The sequence below is a fragment of the Ovis aries genome, chromosome 3 (assembly GCF_016772045.2).
Source record: "Ovis aries strain OAR_USU_Benz2616 breed Rambouillet chromosome 3, ARS-UI_Ramb_v3.0, whole genome shotgun sequence".
Lineage (NCBI taxonomy): Eukaryota > Metazoa > Chordata > Mammalia > Artiodactyla > Bovidae > Ovis > Ovis aries.
In genome coordinates this window covers 118,976,483-118,995,848 of record NC_056056.1, presented here as the reverse complement: position 1 = coordinate 118,995,848, position 19,366 = coordinate 118,976,483, and the positions used below count along the sequence as shown (strand labels likewise).

General features: G+C 36.8%; 1 protein-coding gene across 1 annotated transcript in view; it reads right to left on the bottom strand.

Moving 5' to 3' along the window:
* The window catches only part of TMTC2 (transmembrane O-mannosyltransferase targeting cadherins 2), a 435,678-nt gene that overhangs the window by 154,836 nt on the left and 261,476 nt on the right, over positions 1 to 19,366 (bottom strand). Inside the window, exons 5-7 of the mRNA XM_004006230.6 lie at positions 5,228 to 5,313; positions 4,512 to 4,696; positions 3,331 to 3,409 (exon numbers count right to left, since the gene is read on the bottom strand). Of these exons, the coding sequence (XP_004006279.2) occupies positions 3,331 to 3,409; positions 4,512 to 4,696; positions 5,228 to 5,313 (350 nt within the window). The remainder of the gene's footprint in view (positions 1 to 3,330; positions 3,410 to 4,511; positions 4,697 to 5,227; positions 5,314 to 19,366) is intronic.

The following is a 19,366-nucleotide window of genomic DNA, read 5'->3' as shown; positions in this document are numbered from 1 at the left end:
AATCTGTCCAACTTCACTCAGCTACAAAGTGCTAAAGCCATAAGTTGAACCTGGGGTCTCTGAATCCAACCCTCATCCTCTGAAGAGGAAATACAGAAATGAAGTTGCACAACCAGCTAGGAGCAATTTTTTTTGTATGATTTTGGCCTCTTAATAATTCATGTATTTTCATACCTTACTAATTATAACTGCTGCCTAAGTAAAAGTTTAATTTTTGTTTATAAAAATGATATATAGTATCTTTTAAAACATGATTTGTACATGCTTATAAATTTGCTTAATTTTAGATGAGACACAATCCTCAATTATTGAGACTTAATCATCTTGACGCTATGAAATCAAAGAGAATAATGAAAATGTCTATGCAAGTAGATTTTTAATTTTACTTATATGCTGCCACAATAAAAATTAACAGTCTTATAATAAAACATGGAAAATGTTAAGTTGGGATAGCAAGCTGATCAATCTTGTTATTTTCTATTAATACACAGATTCAAAAAATAGGCTCATTTGATATCCAGGGTAAGTCAACTACTAGCATGTAGCAGGGAGTGATGTTTTCCATAAAACGTTCAAGGGAAGGGAAAATACAAAGGACCAGAGTGTGTGTTTTCTTTAAGCAGCTGCAATGAACTGTGTTATTAAACAAATAATAGTATTAAAGTATAACTGTATTTTTCACACATATTCCTTTTTTTCTCCTAACCTCTCAACATAAAAGAAAAAAATATTTGCATATATACATACAAGTGCTTGGTGCTAATGATCTTCAAGGGGTAAATGAATGAGCCATGAGAAAAATGAATACTTGCAGGCTAAATCCAGTCAGACATTAAAATCCATCACTGATCCCTAAAGGGCACCAATATTATGCAAATATGAGAATTAGAAAACATATTCGAGGCTGTTGATAAACTTGATAGGATAATCAGCACACGCTGACAGACTAATGAAACTGATGAACCGATAGGGCAGTTTATCTCCTGGGCCACTTTTTTTCTTGTCAAATGGAGGCTAATCAAAATGTATTAGGAGTTAAAGCCAACACTCAGAGGATTTCACCCATTTGATTAGAAGGTGAACTTACTCTCAGAGAAAATTATAGTTTCATGAACAACTGAAACTGCAAAACCTAGTCAGCTGACAGACCTTCACATAAAATTAAACAGAAGGCAGCCACTATAATTATGGAAGAAATCTGGAATTTTAAATTATATTGAGATTCTCCCCTCGCAAACTGTTAGAGGGCTTTGCAGAGTCTGGGCAAAGCGGTTCCCTCCTTCTATGATGGAAAATAAGACAAAGGACTAAGCGATCACCCCAGGGACACACTTATCTTTTGCTGCCTATGAGTGCTCAGCATCTGTGTAACCATATGAGACACAGATCCCAAGGTAACAGCTGAATTTTCAAGCAAATGTATTTACATAAAATAACTGAATGAATTTTTGAAATTGTTAACTATAGTGAATACCACACTTCCTATTAACAATGAAGATGTCATATGTAGCCTATTGTCAAAGAGCTGAGTCCTTTCCTAATTTAAAGAAAAAGATCTTCATTGATAATTGAGATCTGAGTCCTCTCCTAATTTAAAGAAAAAGATCTTCATTGATAATTGAGGAAAATTAGGAAATAGTCCTTTCTAAGCATTAGTGTTAAAAACGAAATTATAAACTAAAACCAATATGCCCTAGAGAAAACTAGAGAACACAGTTCTTTCAATATTCACTGTGAAATTAATAACTATCCAGCACTAACACAGAAAAGCTCATTCAACTGATATATCTACATATTCTCAGCACACACATTATGGACATGGACATTTCACCTGGGTGGACAGAATGATAATAAAATGTCAACCAGTAAAAGGTGTGAATTTACCTCACAAGATGGTAAGGGCAAAAGTACATTGAAGGAAGCAGATTTTACCTTTTAGTGATCATATCCAAGAGAAAAATAACAGCAACTAAAAATACTTCAGTGTCCTCTTTAACAGGAGCATTAAATCACCCTGCTGCTGTCCAGGGTAACTAGGGGCAGGATTCAAGAGACAGATGAATTTATCAACCTCTTCCAAATCTTTTTTTTTGTGTGTGTGTGTGTGTGTGTTTTTGCCTTTTCTTTTGTGTGCCTTGTTTGAGCTCTAAAACATTTCTAAATTTTCTTTTGTTTAAAAAAAAGAGTAGAAGTGAGTGTCCTTGCCAGGCATATATTTTCTAGTTAGGGAAGGCATGAGATTTTTTATGTGTACTCAAAAGTCATACAGCTACGATCAGATTTCTCAAATCACAGGATACAGAAGTATAAAATAATCCTAGAAATGATGTAGTCATATATAGTTTATATACATGAGGAAGGCCTAGAAATGTTTTTTAAAAACTTAGCCAGGTTTAATGAAAGGAAAATTTGGGGTTTAATCTGTACTTTGGAAGAAAAGAAATATTTGATTCGAAGACAAAAACAGCCCTCTCACTTCTCTCCCCCATCTAGAAATAGCAATGTTAATCAACAGGACATCTTAAACTGCAGGGATTCTTTTCAAGAGTCACATACTGAATAGACAGTCTTTAGGTGTGTCCGTGATCAAACAGCTGTGGTAACAATTTACTATGAGACTATCATGGACCAATCACAGGTTATAGGCAGATTTATTAGTAACTCCAGTTCTTGGCCCCTTGCACCTAGAAAAATCTATGCCCTCACTTGAATACTTTCTAGAAAATTGAGCTAATTACTCAGTGTAGAAAAAGGAACAATTGTACTAGAACATTTATACTCTTCACAGTATTGCTTTTACTCTAAAATAATACTCTGTAGGAAAAAAAAAAAAAAAACCCTCTTGCAATCCAAACCTTTATCAATGCAAACAACACAAGTTGACTCATTCTCATCTATTGTAAGCATCAAAATCAGGAATCTCTAAATCACAGCATGTTTACTTTTGAGAATATTCTGATTAGGAAAATAACATGATCAAAAATTGTCAGAAATTTGATAAACTCATCAAAATCTATATGTACTTTATTCATCATTTGCAATCTCAACAGTCTAGCTAATATTTGATACCCACTTTGGTTTATGAGCCCCTTTTCAATAACTCTGGGATCCAGCCAATTTGTTGAGAATCACTATATTAACAATATTTATTTGCTCTTAGAATAGGTGTGCTTTGTGAAAATTTAAATGTGACATCCAATTGTGAATATGGTTTTTTTTTTAAGTGAGGATTAAAACATGACTTAATAGAGATCCATTTAAAACAAGTATAGGTTTTAATTGTGCCATATATCCCTGAAATATCAATTAAAATATTACTATTTTACTTACCCATCATGTTGTACAAGCTCTGTGGGGCAAATTGCCTAGGCATTTTCTGAATTGCTTCCTTGTATACACTAAGGGCATCCTAATTTAAGAAACAGAAAAAGAAATAAAGTACAAGGCTATTCACTGAAACAAAACAACAACATCTTTCCAAAATTAAACTATTCCATTGCTCTTTCTAAATGGTTCATTAGAGGAAAGTTCAACTGAGCTATTCTTTGATATCAAATTACCTCAATTTCATGAATAAAACCATTCAACTCACCCCATGAAGGTTATATACAATCTCAGTTTAACAAGGAGTCAAATGTTACCAATAGTCTTTAAATTTCTCAATTCAGATAGATTATGTAATAAAAACAACTAGAAAAATTTATATTTTGGAGTCACCCATAGTCCTCTAAAATTTGTCATTATTTCAAGTCAAGCAATTAAGTATAATATAAATAAAATATCAATGAATCAATCTTCTAGCAACTGAGACATACTGAGATCATGAAATGCAATTATTTTTAAAGTTGCATCCTTATCCTCGGATTGCAGTCTTAGAATATCATGTAAGAGTCTCTGGGGGAGTTGTTTGAGAAAGTGGGTTGTGGTATCGAATGGAAGAAACAAAACCCATAGAGGCAGGCTTCGTGTGAGAGATAGGAAACACAGGACTAAGTAATCCTCCTAACTTCCTGTACAAGATCCTGTATCCACCACTTTCCCCCTCTTCCCAATTCAGAAAACAATAAAATTAGTTTTCATTGCATTATTGTGTTTAAAAGAATAAAAAGAAACAAGTAGGATTTATACCAAATCACTTAACATGCAGAGTATAAAAAAATGTATTTTTTAACATCAAACAGTGAATACAGATAACAATAATATGTCTTAAATCATAAAATCAAAGAAATGGTGAGCAAACAACTTGGGCAGTAATACATGTTGTTTCCCTTTCATAAGGAGTCATATTACTCTGAGAAAATCATAGTGAAAAAATCTGTTTTAACAGAAATTTTTCCCAGAAGAATTTCCCCATAAAACTCTTTTATTAAAATATCAGTTCTTAAATTATCACTGTGTTAAAATACCAGTTCCTAAATTATCAGTGTTCCTACAATGAGATCACAGGTAGAAGTCATTGAGACCAGATCAGAACAAGGGGGAGGAACAGGGCAGAGAGGTTCTGGCCTGACCTCATAGTGTCCCTGCTCATGATAGAGTTTCCCCAGGTTGTACAGACAGCTGGTGACTGAGCTCTTGTGGGCATGAGGGTCCTTTAGGTTTTCGTCAGGGATCTCAGAACACTTCAGGAATGTGCGTCGCGCTTCTTCTGTCTTTCCTTGGTTCATTAGAATAATACCTGTGTTTAAATATGCAGCTGAAGGGTGAAAAAGTGGAGATATAAATGAGAGAAGATGATGTATACTGCGGAAACAATAAAGCTATTGTTACTTCAACTTCATCTTTATGCATTATTTCTGATTTTAAAAGAAAACCAAGAAATGAACCTCCAGGGAACAAATATACAAAAGAACAATAATGTAGTACAAAGTACAGGTATCACATATATATATACATGGTACCACTAATATATAAATGTATTAGGTATCATTAATATATATACATATATATATATATATATATATATATATAAAGTAGTCTCTGCCGTCAAAGTATCAGAATATTTTGAGCTTAGAAACTAGATGAATAAAAGCTACATGTTTCTTAATGCATCAAAATGATAATCAGACACCAAAACATTAAAATTGAGAGACGTACTTGTTAAAGGCTCTTAATTTGATTGGAAAGTATTCACAAATAGAAGTATCATGTTTTTTAACCCATGAGGCTTTAGGTCACCATTTTCATGGAGAAAGAGATATTTTAAAAGGACTTGAATATCACTTACAAGCCAGTGTAGGCCTGCTCCCAATCGCCAATTTATAATAATGTAGTGCTTCTGCAAACCTGCTGTTCTCTTGTAGAAGTAACCCTCTGTATGAGGAAAATAGAAATTTGGAGACAAGACAGTATTAGTATACATAAAACCACAAATTTTCATTTTATATTTCAAAAATAAAAATGGTTAATAGAGTCATAAAAATGACCTGGTACTGTAAAAATAAATTCTGAATAGAAGGAAATGATTCCTCAGCAAAGAAAATGTTTAGAGAGGTATCAGTTGCATTTATGTTGCATTAGAAAGTATTAAGAAGTATTTTTTAAAAGCCCTTTAGCCCTCACTGAACTTTCCCATTCCCAGCAGTCTTTTCTCTCCCACTAGAATTACCAACCACTTGCATTTCTCCTCGGAACATGCACAATTTTCCATCATTTTAGACAGGAAACTTGTCTAAAGCTCTAAGCTGAAGCTCCAATACTTCGGCTACCTGATGCATAGAGCCAACTCACTGGAAAAGACCCTGCTGCTAGGAAAGATTGAAGGCAGAAGGAGAAGAGGGCAGCAGAGGATAAAATGGTTGGATAATATCAACGACTCAATGGACATGAACTTAGGCAAACTGCAGGAGATAGTAAGGGACAGGGAGATCTGGTATGCTGCTGTCATGGGGCTGCTTAGAGTCCGGATACAACTGAGCAACTGAACTATATATATATTTAAAACTGAACTATATATATATAAACACACGCACACATTTAAACCTAAGATGCCTCTCCCATTGGTCCTATTGTTTGGGAAATACTGCCCCACAATTGCCCGAAAAGCAACAGGTAACCTGGGTCAACAGGATGGAGTCAGAATCTAATCAGATTCCATCAGAGAACACAGACTGAAGGCCATACACCTAGTTACTTCTTTATTATTTGGCTTTGGCCAAATAAGCCTGAACTTCAGAGCAGTGAGCAAACTTCAGCTCACCATTGTGAGACGTGCTTTTATCTACACACCCTCAGAGTCTATGCACCTCCCTAGGAGGCTGCTTCGGCAGTGACTAGCCACATGGATTATCCCGGCGTTTCCAGACCCTGCCCTCATGACCGAAGTGAGGATCAATTACTACTATGTCTGTCAAAATACAGTGTCAGGGACCTGGAACTAAGCTCTGAAAGTTCTCACAAAGGGCTCTGTGACCTGTCTTTGCTCTCTTAAAATCAGCAAGTGTCTTACAGACATTTGGCACCTCTCTTGGACCTGAGTACTACTGTCATCAGCCTCAAACTGCAGATTCCACTTGCCAGCTCCTGAGGTCTTCAAAAGGCAGTAAAATGGAGGTTTGAAAAATGAGAAGCCTACTGGTAAAACCTTATCATTTTGTAGGGTATTTTTAAATACTCAGCTTATTATTTAATGGGCATGATTGAAAAATAATGAAGTAAATCATTTTGAAATTAAAGTTGGTTCACTTGTTTTATTAGCATAGATTAACCTCATTATTTCTATTGTTAAAAGAGCCTTGTGAATAGATGAGACCACTTCAAATCATATTAAGGATAACATATTCACAGTAATGTACATATCTATTAAAACTTTAGAGCAACAATTTGATTACAAAATTGACATGCTTTGCTGTTAAGTACACTTTGCTGCTGGCGGGTACAAGGGAAAACAAAGCTTCCTGCAGTATTCAAGAGCCTGTGAAAATGTTCAGTTGTCTTTAAAAGCAAGCAAAATTGATAAAGAGAAAGAGCACTTATATACTTTCCACAAAAAACAATATCCTTTATAAAAATAATTTAGACAAAATGTTTTCCAATTAACTAAGCTCATATATATTATCTCATTTCAGAAACTTATTTACCATCTTAAGTGTCTTTCCTTTGAGGTTCAGATAAAGAGGCACTGCTCTGATAAAAAGCTAATGTCATCAGAGGAGAAATTTATCTTAACTCAAGTCTTCCTACTTTCCTTAGGAATTCAAGTTCTCCCATGAGCCCCTCCTTATACAGTATCTTCAATCTTTTCCCCACTGCAATTTCCTTTCCCTCAAGACTACAAAAACGTTTGTTTGCCTCTTAGCAGAGGGAAGATAAAACCTTACCACCTTATCATTCTTGCATCCAGCTCTTTACTTCTTACTGTCCTGCCTCCCTCCAAAGTCAGATTTTTCTTTCATAATGGTCTGTGGTGTGTATGTCTAATGACTCAAATCCCATTTACCCCTAAATCCAATCTAGGCTCTTTCCTAGGATTCAGCTAAAATGTCATAATCAAATTTCCACTAACAATTAAACTCCCCAAAGATTTTGCCTATATGAACGTCCTACTCAACTGTAGCATCTGTGACTATTAAACCCATTTTCCTTCCTGAAACTCTGTGTTTCCTTAGCTTCTGGAAAGCTGGTCTTCCTTAGTTTTATATTGCTAAAACTATACTTCAGAGTATAAAGAAAAGCACATCTTTATTCATATATTCTTTTAAAAGAGGTTGATAATTCACAGATTGTTGTCTTTTTCTCCTTTTCTTGAGAAGCACAGTCTGCATGACGACATGCATACATCCAGCTCATATGCTGACTGTTCTCAATTCTAAAATAGTGATTTCTCTACTGACAGCCAGATCTGTTGAAAATCCAGCACCTTACTCAGCCACGTCAATCTAGGTGCTTGCTGGAATTTCAAAACCAATATATCCAAAACTCAAAAGCAATATCTCCGACTTAAAATTATATAGAGAGATAAATGAGATAGATAAAAGAAGAAAAAATCTTCCCTCAGCAATCAGCACCATCATTCACGCCACTGCCTAAAATCAGGAACCTGGCTATCACTCTTGACTTTTCACTCACTCTCACAAGCCCAAGTTTAAAGCAGTCTCCAAGGCCTACCAGTCCTTATTTTCTAAGGCTCTTCACTGTGACCCCTCAAGGTTCACTTTTATGGATCTAGCAGAGCCCTTTTTATCTTTCCTGTCACCTAAATAACTGCAATTGCCCACTAATTAGTCTGCATATAATTACATTTCTAAAGGGCAAATATGCTGTTAGGCTAGACGGAAAGAACATGAGGTGATGAGCACATATCTTTGAAAATGTGCCTAAAGCCCATAAACCTTGAAAATGATGTATTCAAGCCTCATGAGCTCCCTGATGCTGATGTATTACGGTCGTGTCATTTTCCAACTCATAAAATACTACATGATAACCACTCCTAGACAATCCTGTCCAGCCTGCCTCATTCTTTGGAGAAAACTAGTCACGCACAGTGATGTAGTAGCAAGTCACCAGGATTATATATAAAGTAGCTCTTTGAATTAGAGAGCAGCACCCTCTGAATAAAGTTGGCAATGGAGTGAGTCCAAGTTAGACATCTATAGTGTCCAGTTTCTTATGGCTAAGGATTTAGTTGTACTAAATCCTTAAGGTGTACTCTACCCCAGTACACCTGCTGCAAATATGAACAAGGCAAACGCACTTGCCTGTGGATGTACTCTCTATTCAGGGAGACAGATAAGAAAACAAATGGTGTGGGAAATGACTGTGATGGAGGACAGAGGAGTAACCCCACTCTAGTTCAGGAATGGACAAGGGAAGACTCAGGAGCCCAAGTGCCATTGGCAGAGAATTGAAAGTAAGCAGTAGTTAGCCAGCAATATCATCATCGTCAGCCCCATGTTACACAGGAAAAGAGGTCCACAGAGAATTTGCCAACTAAACTTTAGGTTTTTTGTCTGGTTAATAAGAGGCAAAGGCAGGACCGGAACATAGTTTCTCTGACAACAAATCCCACGCTCTTTCTGAAAGTAAAAAAGGAGAGAGAGAAGATAATTCAATTTTAGATGCATGGGTTCTGGATTATGGTTTCATTTGCTCTAAAATTCTCCAGATTTTGTATAATGTGAACTTGAACTGATGCTCTGAAAATGACTCAAACTGCCATTTTTTAAATTCAGGATGAATCTGGGTCAGTTGTAGCACTGAAACAATGATGCTTCTGTTCCTGCTGTTTTCCACATTTACTGAATCCATTTCTTATTTTACTGAAGACTGGACAGGAGGATAGAAATCCTTCACATCATATAAGTCATGGTAAAAGAAAAAGCTAAACTTACTTGGCACTTATAATGTTACCTTACATTTACATATATTAACATAATTATTACTCATCAATAATATTGTGAGACAGGATATTATACTAGCCTCATTTTACAGATGATGGACTTGGGGTAAGAAAAATTTAGCAACATAATAAAGGACACACCACTAGCAAGAAGTGTTCTACAATTCAAGCCCAGCTGTCAGATTATAAAGAAGGATCTGTATTTTAATACAGCATTCACAGCAAAGGCTTTTCCACAGCTATTTAAAATAGATGACACAGTTTGTTTACATGCAGATCATGTCAATAAAGTCTTTAAGTTTCTACGTAGTACATCAAAAACAACAATACATTTTAATATACCATCGAACCAGAATCTAGTAAGAAATAGTTTTACTTATATCAAGTTGCTTAGCAATTAAGGAAACTGGCCCATGCTATACATTAATGTAAACTTAAAGTGTCTTTTGGGTGAGAAATCTAAAAAATGTTGCTGATCTCTAATAAGTAGTGGCACATACCTTTATGTGTAAGTGGATATATTATAGTGTATTTTAATAGGTTGAAATATATTACTTCTCATATTTTCCCCCAAATGACTTATCTTTCAGAACCACAGTCACTGGAATAAAGCAGTCAGTTAAGAATACAAATTGGAGAAAGAGAAAGAATAAATACAGTTACAGTTGAAGGAAAAACCATAACTGGATATATGAAGTACTATTCACTCTAATACTTAGACTAAAGACCACTTTATTTAAAGGAAAAAAAACAACAAAATGCCCTGTCTTAAAATGTTTCAGCATTTTGTTAACCTGATTTTGATCATGTTCTAGGAATCACCATTGAGTGTGGAAACTTTCTTTTTCTTGTGAAAGTTTTGCCCATCATTACCCTAGTCTCCCCAACAACCCCGTCTTGTCTAAATATCCTTTTCTAAAAAATCACAAGACCCTAGACATTTGATAAATGAAAACCAGTCATATCCATGGTAACAGTGGATTGGACATAGTTAAAAACAAACTGAGTATAAATAGGCATACGATCTCTGGCTGATTCTACATATTGACAGAGACAGAAGGGGAACACTTTTTATTTTTTAGCATGGTGTTTCTCACTCAGGGATGACTGTTACCCAGGGGACACTGGGCAACGTCTGGAAACGTGTATGTCTGTCACAACTGGTGGATGCTATTAGCATCTCATGGGTAGAGGTCAGGTATGCTATTAAAAATGTAAACATGTTAGAAGACACAAGACAGTCACCTCAAAGCAAAGACATCTCTGGCCCCAAATGTCAATAGTGCTTAGGTTAAGAAATTACATTTAGTATTTCATATGTACTAACTGCAATGCATTTCTTTAGAACATGAGTCTTTAGAACTCATGTATTTGATAATCACATACATGAACTACATAAAGAACATAGATTGTAAAAAGGCAAAATACAGGGAATAAATTATTTTTTAAGTAAAAACTTCACCATCATTTCTACTGACTTTTCATATAAAAATACAGAATACATTTTCTCATTTTTTTTAAAGCATGCCATTCCCCACCACTGTAAGTACAGTCAAACAAAATGTCAGTGGCTCTTGGTATTAACAGAAAGTTGCCCTCAATATAGAACTGTCAAAATATAGAAATCTTCAAGTAAAGCTACATTTTGCCTCAGGTTCAAACAAAGGTCTTTAAAATGGTTGAAATCTGGCGTCTTCAAAGCTGGTATTAATAAAGCACATTAGCAGAAGAAAAGCATACTTTTCAAGAATATGTATTGCATGCAGTGAAGCGGACACTTAACATAGACCATGGGTGAAACGGGATGTGGTTTACATAGTGTCATGAACTGTTAAGACCAGGGAAATACTAAAAAGCAGTAAAATGGAAAATTCTTAAAGAGTTGGGAATACCAGATCACCTTATCTGCATCCTGACAAACCTGTATGCGAGTCAAGAAGCAACAGTTAGAACCAGACATGGAACAATGGACTGGTTCAAATTTGGGAAAGGAGTACGACAAGGCTGTTGATTGTCACCCTGCTCATTTAACTTACATGCGCATAATGTGAAATGCCAGAATGGATGAATCACAAACTAGAGTCAAGAATGCCGGGAGAAATATCAACAACCTGAGATATACAGAAGATTCCACTCTAATGGCAGAAAGTAAAGATGAACTAAAGAGCCTCTTGAAGAGGGTGAAAGAGGAGAGTAAAAAAGCTGGCTTAAAACTCATCATTCAGAAAACTAAGATCTTGGCATCTGGTTCCATTCAGTTCAGTTCAGTTCAGTAGCTCAGTCGTCCGACTCTTCGCGACCCCATGAATCGCAGCACGCCAGGCCTCCCTGTCCATCACCAACTCCCGGAGTTCACTCAGACTCACGTCCATTGAGTCTGTGATGCCACCCAGCCATCTCATCCTCTGTCGTCCCCTTCTCTTGCCCCTAATCCCTCCCAGCATCAGAGTCTTTTCCAATGAGTCAACTCTTTGCATGAGGTGGCCAAAGTACTGGAGTTTCAGCTTTAGCATCATTCCTTCAAAAGAAATCCCAGGGCTGATCTCCTTCAGAATGGACTGGTTGGATCTCCTTGCAGTCCAAGGGACTCTCAGGAGTCTTCTCCAACACCACAGTTCAAAAGCATCAATTCTTCGGCACTCAGCTTTCTTCACAGTCCAACTCTCACATCCATACATGACCACAGGAAAAACCAGAGCCTTGACTAGACTGACTTTAGTCGGTAAAGTAATGTCTCTGCTTTTGAATATGCTATCTAGGTTGGTCATAGCTTTCCTTCCAAGGAGTAAGCATCTTTTAATTTCATGGCTGCAGTCACCATCTGCAGTGATTTTGGAGCCCAAAAAGATAAAGTCTGACACTGTTTCCCCATCTATTTGCCATGAAGTGATGGGACCGGATGCCATATCTTCATTTTCTGAATGTTGAGCTTTAAGCCAACTTTTTCACTCTCCTCTTTCACTTTCATCAAGAAGCTTTTCAGTTCCTCTTCACTTTCTGCCATAAGGGTGGTGTCATCTGCATATCTGAGGTTATTGATATTTCTCCCAGCAATCTTGATTCCAGCTTGTGTTTCTTCCAGTCCAGCATTTCTCATGATGTACTCTGCATATAAGTTAAATCAGCAGGGTGACAATATACAGCCTTGAGGTACTCCTTTTCCTATTTGGAACCAGTCTGTTGTTCCATGTCCAGTTCTAACTGTTGCTTCCTGACCTGCATACAGATTTCTCAAGAGGCAGGTCAGGTGGTCTGGTTCCATTACGTGATGGCAAATAGATGGGGAATTAGTGGAAACAGTGACAGAATTTATTTTCTTGGGCTCCAAAATCACTGTGGATAGTGAATGCAGCCACAAAATTAACAGATGCTTGCTCCTTGAAAGAAAAGCTATGACAAACTTAGACAGCATATTAAAAAGCAGAGATACCACTTAGTTGATAAAGATCCACCTAGTCAAAGCTATTTTTTTTCCAGTAGTCATGTACGCATGTGAGAGTTGGACCATAAAGAAGTCTAAGCACAAAAGAACTGATGCTTTCAAACTGTAGTGTTGGTGAAGGCTCTTGAGAGTCCCTTGAACTGCAAGATCAAGCCAGTCAATCGTAAAGGAAATCAACCCTGAATATTCATTGGAAGGATTGATGCTGAAGCTGAAACTCAAATACTTTGGCCACTGATGCAAAGAACCAACTCATTGGAAAAGACTCTGATGCTTAGAAAGATTAAGGGCAGGAGAAAAGGATGACAGAGGATGAGATGATTGGATGGCATCACCGACTCAATGGACATGAGTTTAAGCAAACTCCTGGAAACAGCAAATAACATGGAAACCTGGTGTGCTGCAGTCCATGGGCTTGCAAACAGTTGGAGACAACTTAGTGAATGAAAAACAACAACAAAGAACAGCAGCTTTCTTTTTTCAGTTTCATTACAACATAATTTATGGCACTCCTACAACATACTAAATATTGAGAATAAGATTACCAAACATAGACCAATATTTTTTGAATGAGCTATTTCATGGTAAAGTCATATGAACAAACACTCACAATACAGTGTAAATGAAATGTATAGTATTCTGGAAACCCACAAAATGGATACCTTTCCATGATGACAGGCCAGATAAAATATCTACAGAAAGCAAGTGTGCAGGGAATGGAGTTCCAGACAGATCAAGCCCACTATGCTTATAAAAACTAGAGTTACAGAGGGTGGCATTTTCATCTACCAGCAGCAGTAATGGCAAGTTTCATGGAAATTAAATGACTATCTATGTAGGAAACTTTCTGGAAACTGAAAAGCTAAGGCAATTTAAAAGTAACATCATATTATTGAAAATATTTCAGTAATAAGTTGTTTGCTACTCCCTGGGTAAGAATTCTTAGTCATCAAAATAGATAGCTTACATCGAACACTGCTCAATGTTCTGTGGCAGCCTAGATGGGAGGTGAGTTTGAGGGAGAATGGATACATGTATGTATATGGCTATAAGTCCCTTCTTTTTTCATCTGAAACTACCACAACATTGTTAATCAAACTAAAAAGTTAAAAAAAATAAGAAGCCAAAAAATAAATACATACAGCAGATAGCTTAAGGTTTATAGCAATGGTTGACAAAATAATTTATAATCCCTAAAATATCAATAACCTCAGATATGCAGATGACACCACCCTTATGGCAGAAAGTGAAGAGGAACTAAAAAGCCTTTTGATGAAAGTGAAAGAGGAGAGTGAAAAAAGTTGACTTAAAGCTCAATATTCAGAAACCTAAGATCATGGCATCTGGTCCCATCACTTCATGGCAAATAGATAGGGAAACAGTGGAAACAGTGTCAGACTTTATTTTGGGGAGCTCCAAAATCACTGCAGATGGTGACTGCAGCCAGGAAATTAAAAGATGCTTCCTCCTTGGAAGAAAACTATGACCAACCTAGACAGCATATTCAAAAGCAGAGACATTACTTTGCCAACAAAGGTCCGTCTAGTCAAGGCTATGGTTTTTCCTGTGGTCATGTATGGATGTGAAAGTTGGACTGTGAAGAAAGCTGAGCGCCAAAGAATTGATGCTTTTGAACTGTGGTGTTGGAGAAGACTCTTGAGAGTCCCTTGGACTGCAAGGAGGTCCAACCAGTCCATCCTAAGGGAGATCAGTTCTGGGTGTTCATTGTAAGGACTGATGTTGAAGCTGAAACTCCAATACTTTGGCCACCTGATGCGAAGAGTTGACTCATTGGAAAAGACTCTGATGCTGGGAGGGATCGGGGGCAGGAGGAGAAGGGGACGACAGAGGATGAGATGGCTGGATGGCATCACCAACTCGATGGACATGGGTTTGGATGAACTCCAAGAGGTGGTGATGGATAGGGAGGCCTGGCGTGCTGCAATTCATGGGGTCGCAAAGAGTCGGACACGACTGAGTGAGTGACTGAACTGAACTGAACTGAAGGTCAAATTACTAACAAAAACATTATGTTCATCTTCAATTGAGCCTTTTCTTCTGAATTTTATTTTATTTTATTATACTTTAACACATGTAGGTACTTTGTAACTAAGATTTCTTTCCTAAGATATAGACATATATGTTTCTGATGTTCAATATTTTCCTAAAGCATTCGTGCCTTTGAAATTTCCCAACTGAAGTTAATTAGCATTGGCTTGGCATCACAGTCAAACTTTGCATTAATCCAAATTACCTAATCGAATTTCCTAAGTTAGCTAATGACTCAAAGAATGAGATTTCATATAATTTAATTGTGAAATGATATTACAGTTGCATTTCTTCTGTTATTCCAAGATTAATGTCTAGTTTTAGGCTATGTTCAAATAAGATATTTGGAAAAGTAAATTGTTAATCCCTATTAACAGACAGAAGTGATAATTAATAGCCTGTTAAACTCATAACACACAAATGCTCCCAAATCTTGCTTGATAAAATAGACATCAGGCAAAAATCTCAAGTGACTATCCCAGCAGTAAATGGAATGAAACTCAAAAGTCCTTTTTAAAAACAGAAGCTGTAAATAAAGTAAGTTACTACAGCTTGAATTAACTGCAGTAATGCCAAGGTTTAGAATCATACAAGAGTTAGAAGTTAAGCACCTAGTATGCACAAGCCACTAAATATACACAAAGAATCAGAATCAATTGGTACAGTAGCCTTGGTCACGTGACTGAATTCTGTCCAATAAAGTAAAAGCTCAGTGGCCTGAGCACCTCTAGGAAAAGTTCTTAAAGAAGAGGGAGCATGTCCTGCCTTATCCTTCCTCTGTCTTGTTGAGAACAGGTGGAGGCCCTGTTCTGAGGACAGTAGACAGGAAGTTGAAAGGAGTCCAGGAAACTGAGCTCTTTATGAAAATTTCCTACAACCACAGGACTGCACACCTCTGGACTTCTCTAAACTGAAAATACAATTTTAGCTAGTTTAAGCTAATGTTCGGGGAAGGTAATGGCACCCCACTCCAGTACTCTTGCCTGGAAAATCCCATGGACGGAGGAGCCTGGTGGGCTACAGTCCATGGGGTCGCTGAGAGTTGGACACAACTCAGTGACTTCACTTTCCCTTTTCACTTTCATGCATTGGAGAAGGAAATGGCAACCCACTCCAGTGTTCTTGCCTGGAGAATTCCAGGGACGGGGGAGCCTGGTGGGCTGCCATCTATGGGGTCGCACAGTGTTGGACACGACTGAAGTGACTTAGCAGCAAGCTAATGTTATTTGGGATTTCTTATCACTAACTTTCTTATCTGTTCTCTACTGATAAAAGAAGCACATGTATTGTTTCATTTATGTTTTCTTTTTTTCTATTCATAAAATATTTAATATCTAGTATGGCTCTCATAGAAAAATTTAAGGAAAACTTATTTTAATTACATTTGAATGAATACAAAGCATGGGTTGTCTGGTTTTGAGTGATAACCAGATGAGGCAACTGCCAAGTATGAAATTTGCAATTTAAATATTCAATTAAACTTAAATAATTCAAGAGCATAACAGGTGCATGAAATAGGAACTCTTAAATTAAATGCCCAGACATCAGAGTGATAAGAGTTATCACTCTTTGCCCAAAAGAGTAATGCATTAGTAGCATTTTTATATAAAAACATTTTAATTAATCCTTTCAATCCCCAAATAACTAAAAAGAAGGGAACTCATAGGAATTATCAAGTGAAATGAAAATAGGTAGAATTTTCTTTTCAGAAGATTCAGTGAGATATAAGTGACTGATTCTGTGTTCCATGGCAGATTTCAGAGGCAAAGTTATATAATTTTCTGGTCTCACATGGCATGTCTACGGCTTTCAGGTCACCCTAGGATAACAGACTTTCTATTGAGGACCAAGCAAAAGATTTCTCTCTACTCATATTTTTTTTTCCTCAAAAAAAAAACACCAAACTTTCCTTCTCTCCTTTCCTTTCTTTTCTAAATTAAACTGTTTCAATATAATAGGTAAAAATAACATTTTTACAAAGAGAATTTTGGATAGAAAAGTACCAAGAGAGAAAGGACCTATAAAAAGTTAACTTTTTACTTAAAACATACAATTTCAATTTATTAGAATAATAATATGTGTGCTAAAAAAGCACAGTTTAATTGGATACTTATTTTAAACTATTGCTAAGTTATTATACATGATTATTATATGTCCTCTGAGCAAAATCAAAAGATGTCACGTCTTGAAAAGGTTAAATTCCACTAAAGAGGCTAATGAGCATATCGTTTCCGTGCTCTGTATTTTTATTACATGAAGAAGAATGGAAATGGAGATGGAGAAAAAGACAACAACCATGTGATGTGAACTAGACAGATACGCACACACAGCTCTATGACATGCCTCCCCAGAGCTGAACCTTGTTCACTGGATATCCCTTCCGAGTATCACAGAACTGCCAGCCAATCCAGTTTCAGTGAATACAGTTAAGCCTCCTCTCTGGCGTCTTTCTTTTGACAGAGATCTGTGTATTTGTTCTAAATTTGATTTTATATAAACTTTGCCAACTGAATAAAGTTTAATAATGACATCCTATTTCCTAAAGATAATTATTTTTTATTCTAACCTATCAAATATGGGACAGTAAGCATGCACAAAAAAAAATGTTTTTATTTTTCCAATGTATTACTAAAACCCCCATTAATTAATATTAGGAAAATGAATAAGCTGTAGCTTTTACCTTTTTTATTTTAAAATTAACCTTTTGCCTAGGGTCTAAAGAAAGCGAAATGTAGCCTTACTATAGCAATATGTCTGAAAAACAGATGAAGACTCAAGTAAATGGAGCATTCATTACAAAGATACTTCTGATTTAAAACTTGGACTGTGAAGCATTTACCCATATAAGTCCATTTCTATTCTGTAACAGGTCCTGAACAAAATGCTTCACAATTATTATCTTGTGTAATTCTCTTAATAAACCTATAAGAGTATAATCCCCATTTTACAAATAAGGAACCACCAAATCAGAGTGACTGAAGTGAGTGAAGTCGCTCAGTCATGCCCGACTCTTTGCGACCCCGTGGACTGTAGCCTACCAGGCTTCTCTGTCCGTGGGATTTTCCAGGCAAGGGTACTGGAGTGGGTTGCCATTAATTGTTACTCAAATCTACTTAGTTAATTATTGTTGGATATAGGATTTGCAGACTATATTGTATGTTAATATATGCATAATTCACGTTATACCTGTCTTTTGAATATGTAATTAAGGCTATATTTTCCTCTACCTGTCATACAATAATAATAGGTGTAAATATACTTTCCTAGTTAAAAAAAACCTACTTAATAGGAAGTAAGAAAGAGAATTATGCTGGATGGCTTTATGATAGTGTTTTCCATATTATTTCTTTTCATACTTAAAATCAGCAACTGAAACTATTATTACTCATTTCACTTTAGAGATGTGAAAACATCAGAGGAAAAGTTAAACAGCTTGCCCATGGTAATATAATTGCAAAGCCTCAAGATGAGACTTAAGTTCAAAACTGCCAGGCTTCAAATCACACTGTCTTTCCATGACTCCACAGTGGTAGACTGGGAATACATACCTGTTCTTAGTTTAAGCATGAATAATTGCCCTCTCTCTCCTGCTCATATACCCGGTGCTTTTTTCTTTTCTATATCAACAAATTTCTCTTCTTTCTGTATTTGTACATGCCAACCCCAATATATAAACATCTCAGACTTGCCTCAAAGGTGGATAAACTATAGCCTCCAATACCAAATCAACTTCACCAAGAAGTGCATTATAACCAATACACTTGTGATAGTCAATTTCATGTGTCAATTTCATAGGGAGCTCAGAAATCTGGTTACACTTTTTTTTTTTTTTAATGTTTATGTCTTTGGCTATGTCAGGTCTTAGCTGTAATATGTGGGATCTAGTTCCCTGACCAGGGATGGAACCCAAGCCTGCGACAATGGGAGTGTTGAGTCTTAGCCACAGGATCACCAGGGAAGGTCCCGAAACATTATTTCTGAGTGCATCTGTGAGGATGTCTCAGGAAGATCAGCGATGTATCCAGCGGATGAAGTAAGGCAGATTGCCTTTCCCATTGTGGGTGGGCATTATTTAATCTACTGAAGGCCTACTACTACTACTATTAAGTTGCTTCAGTCGTGTCCGACTCTGTGCGACCCCACAGATGGCAGCCCACCAGGCAAGAACACTGGAGTGGGTTGCCATTTCCTTCTCCAATGCATGAAAGTGAAAAGTGAAAGTGAAGTCGCTCAGTCATCTCCGACTCTTAGCGACCCCATGGACTGTAGCCCACCAGGCTCCTCCGTCCATGGGATTTTCCAGGCAAGAGTACTGGAGTGGGGTGCCATTGCCTTCTCCAGCAAGGTCTGACTAGAACCAAAAAGAGAAGGGGGAGATTTTTTTCCTCTCTCCCTAGGCTGGGACAGGGATCTGCCCTGAGCACCCCTGGTGTTCAGGCTTACAGACTCAGACTAGAATCTACACCAGGCTCTCTAAAGCAAGGTATTTCAACCATACCACCAACCTGCCTGGGTCTCCAGCTTACAGAGGACAGATT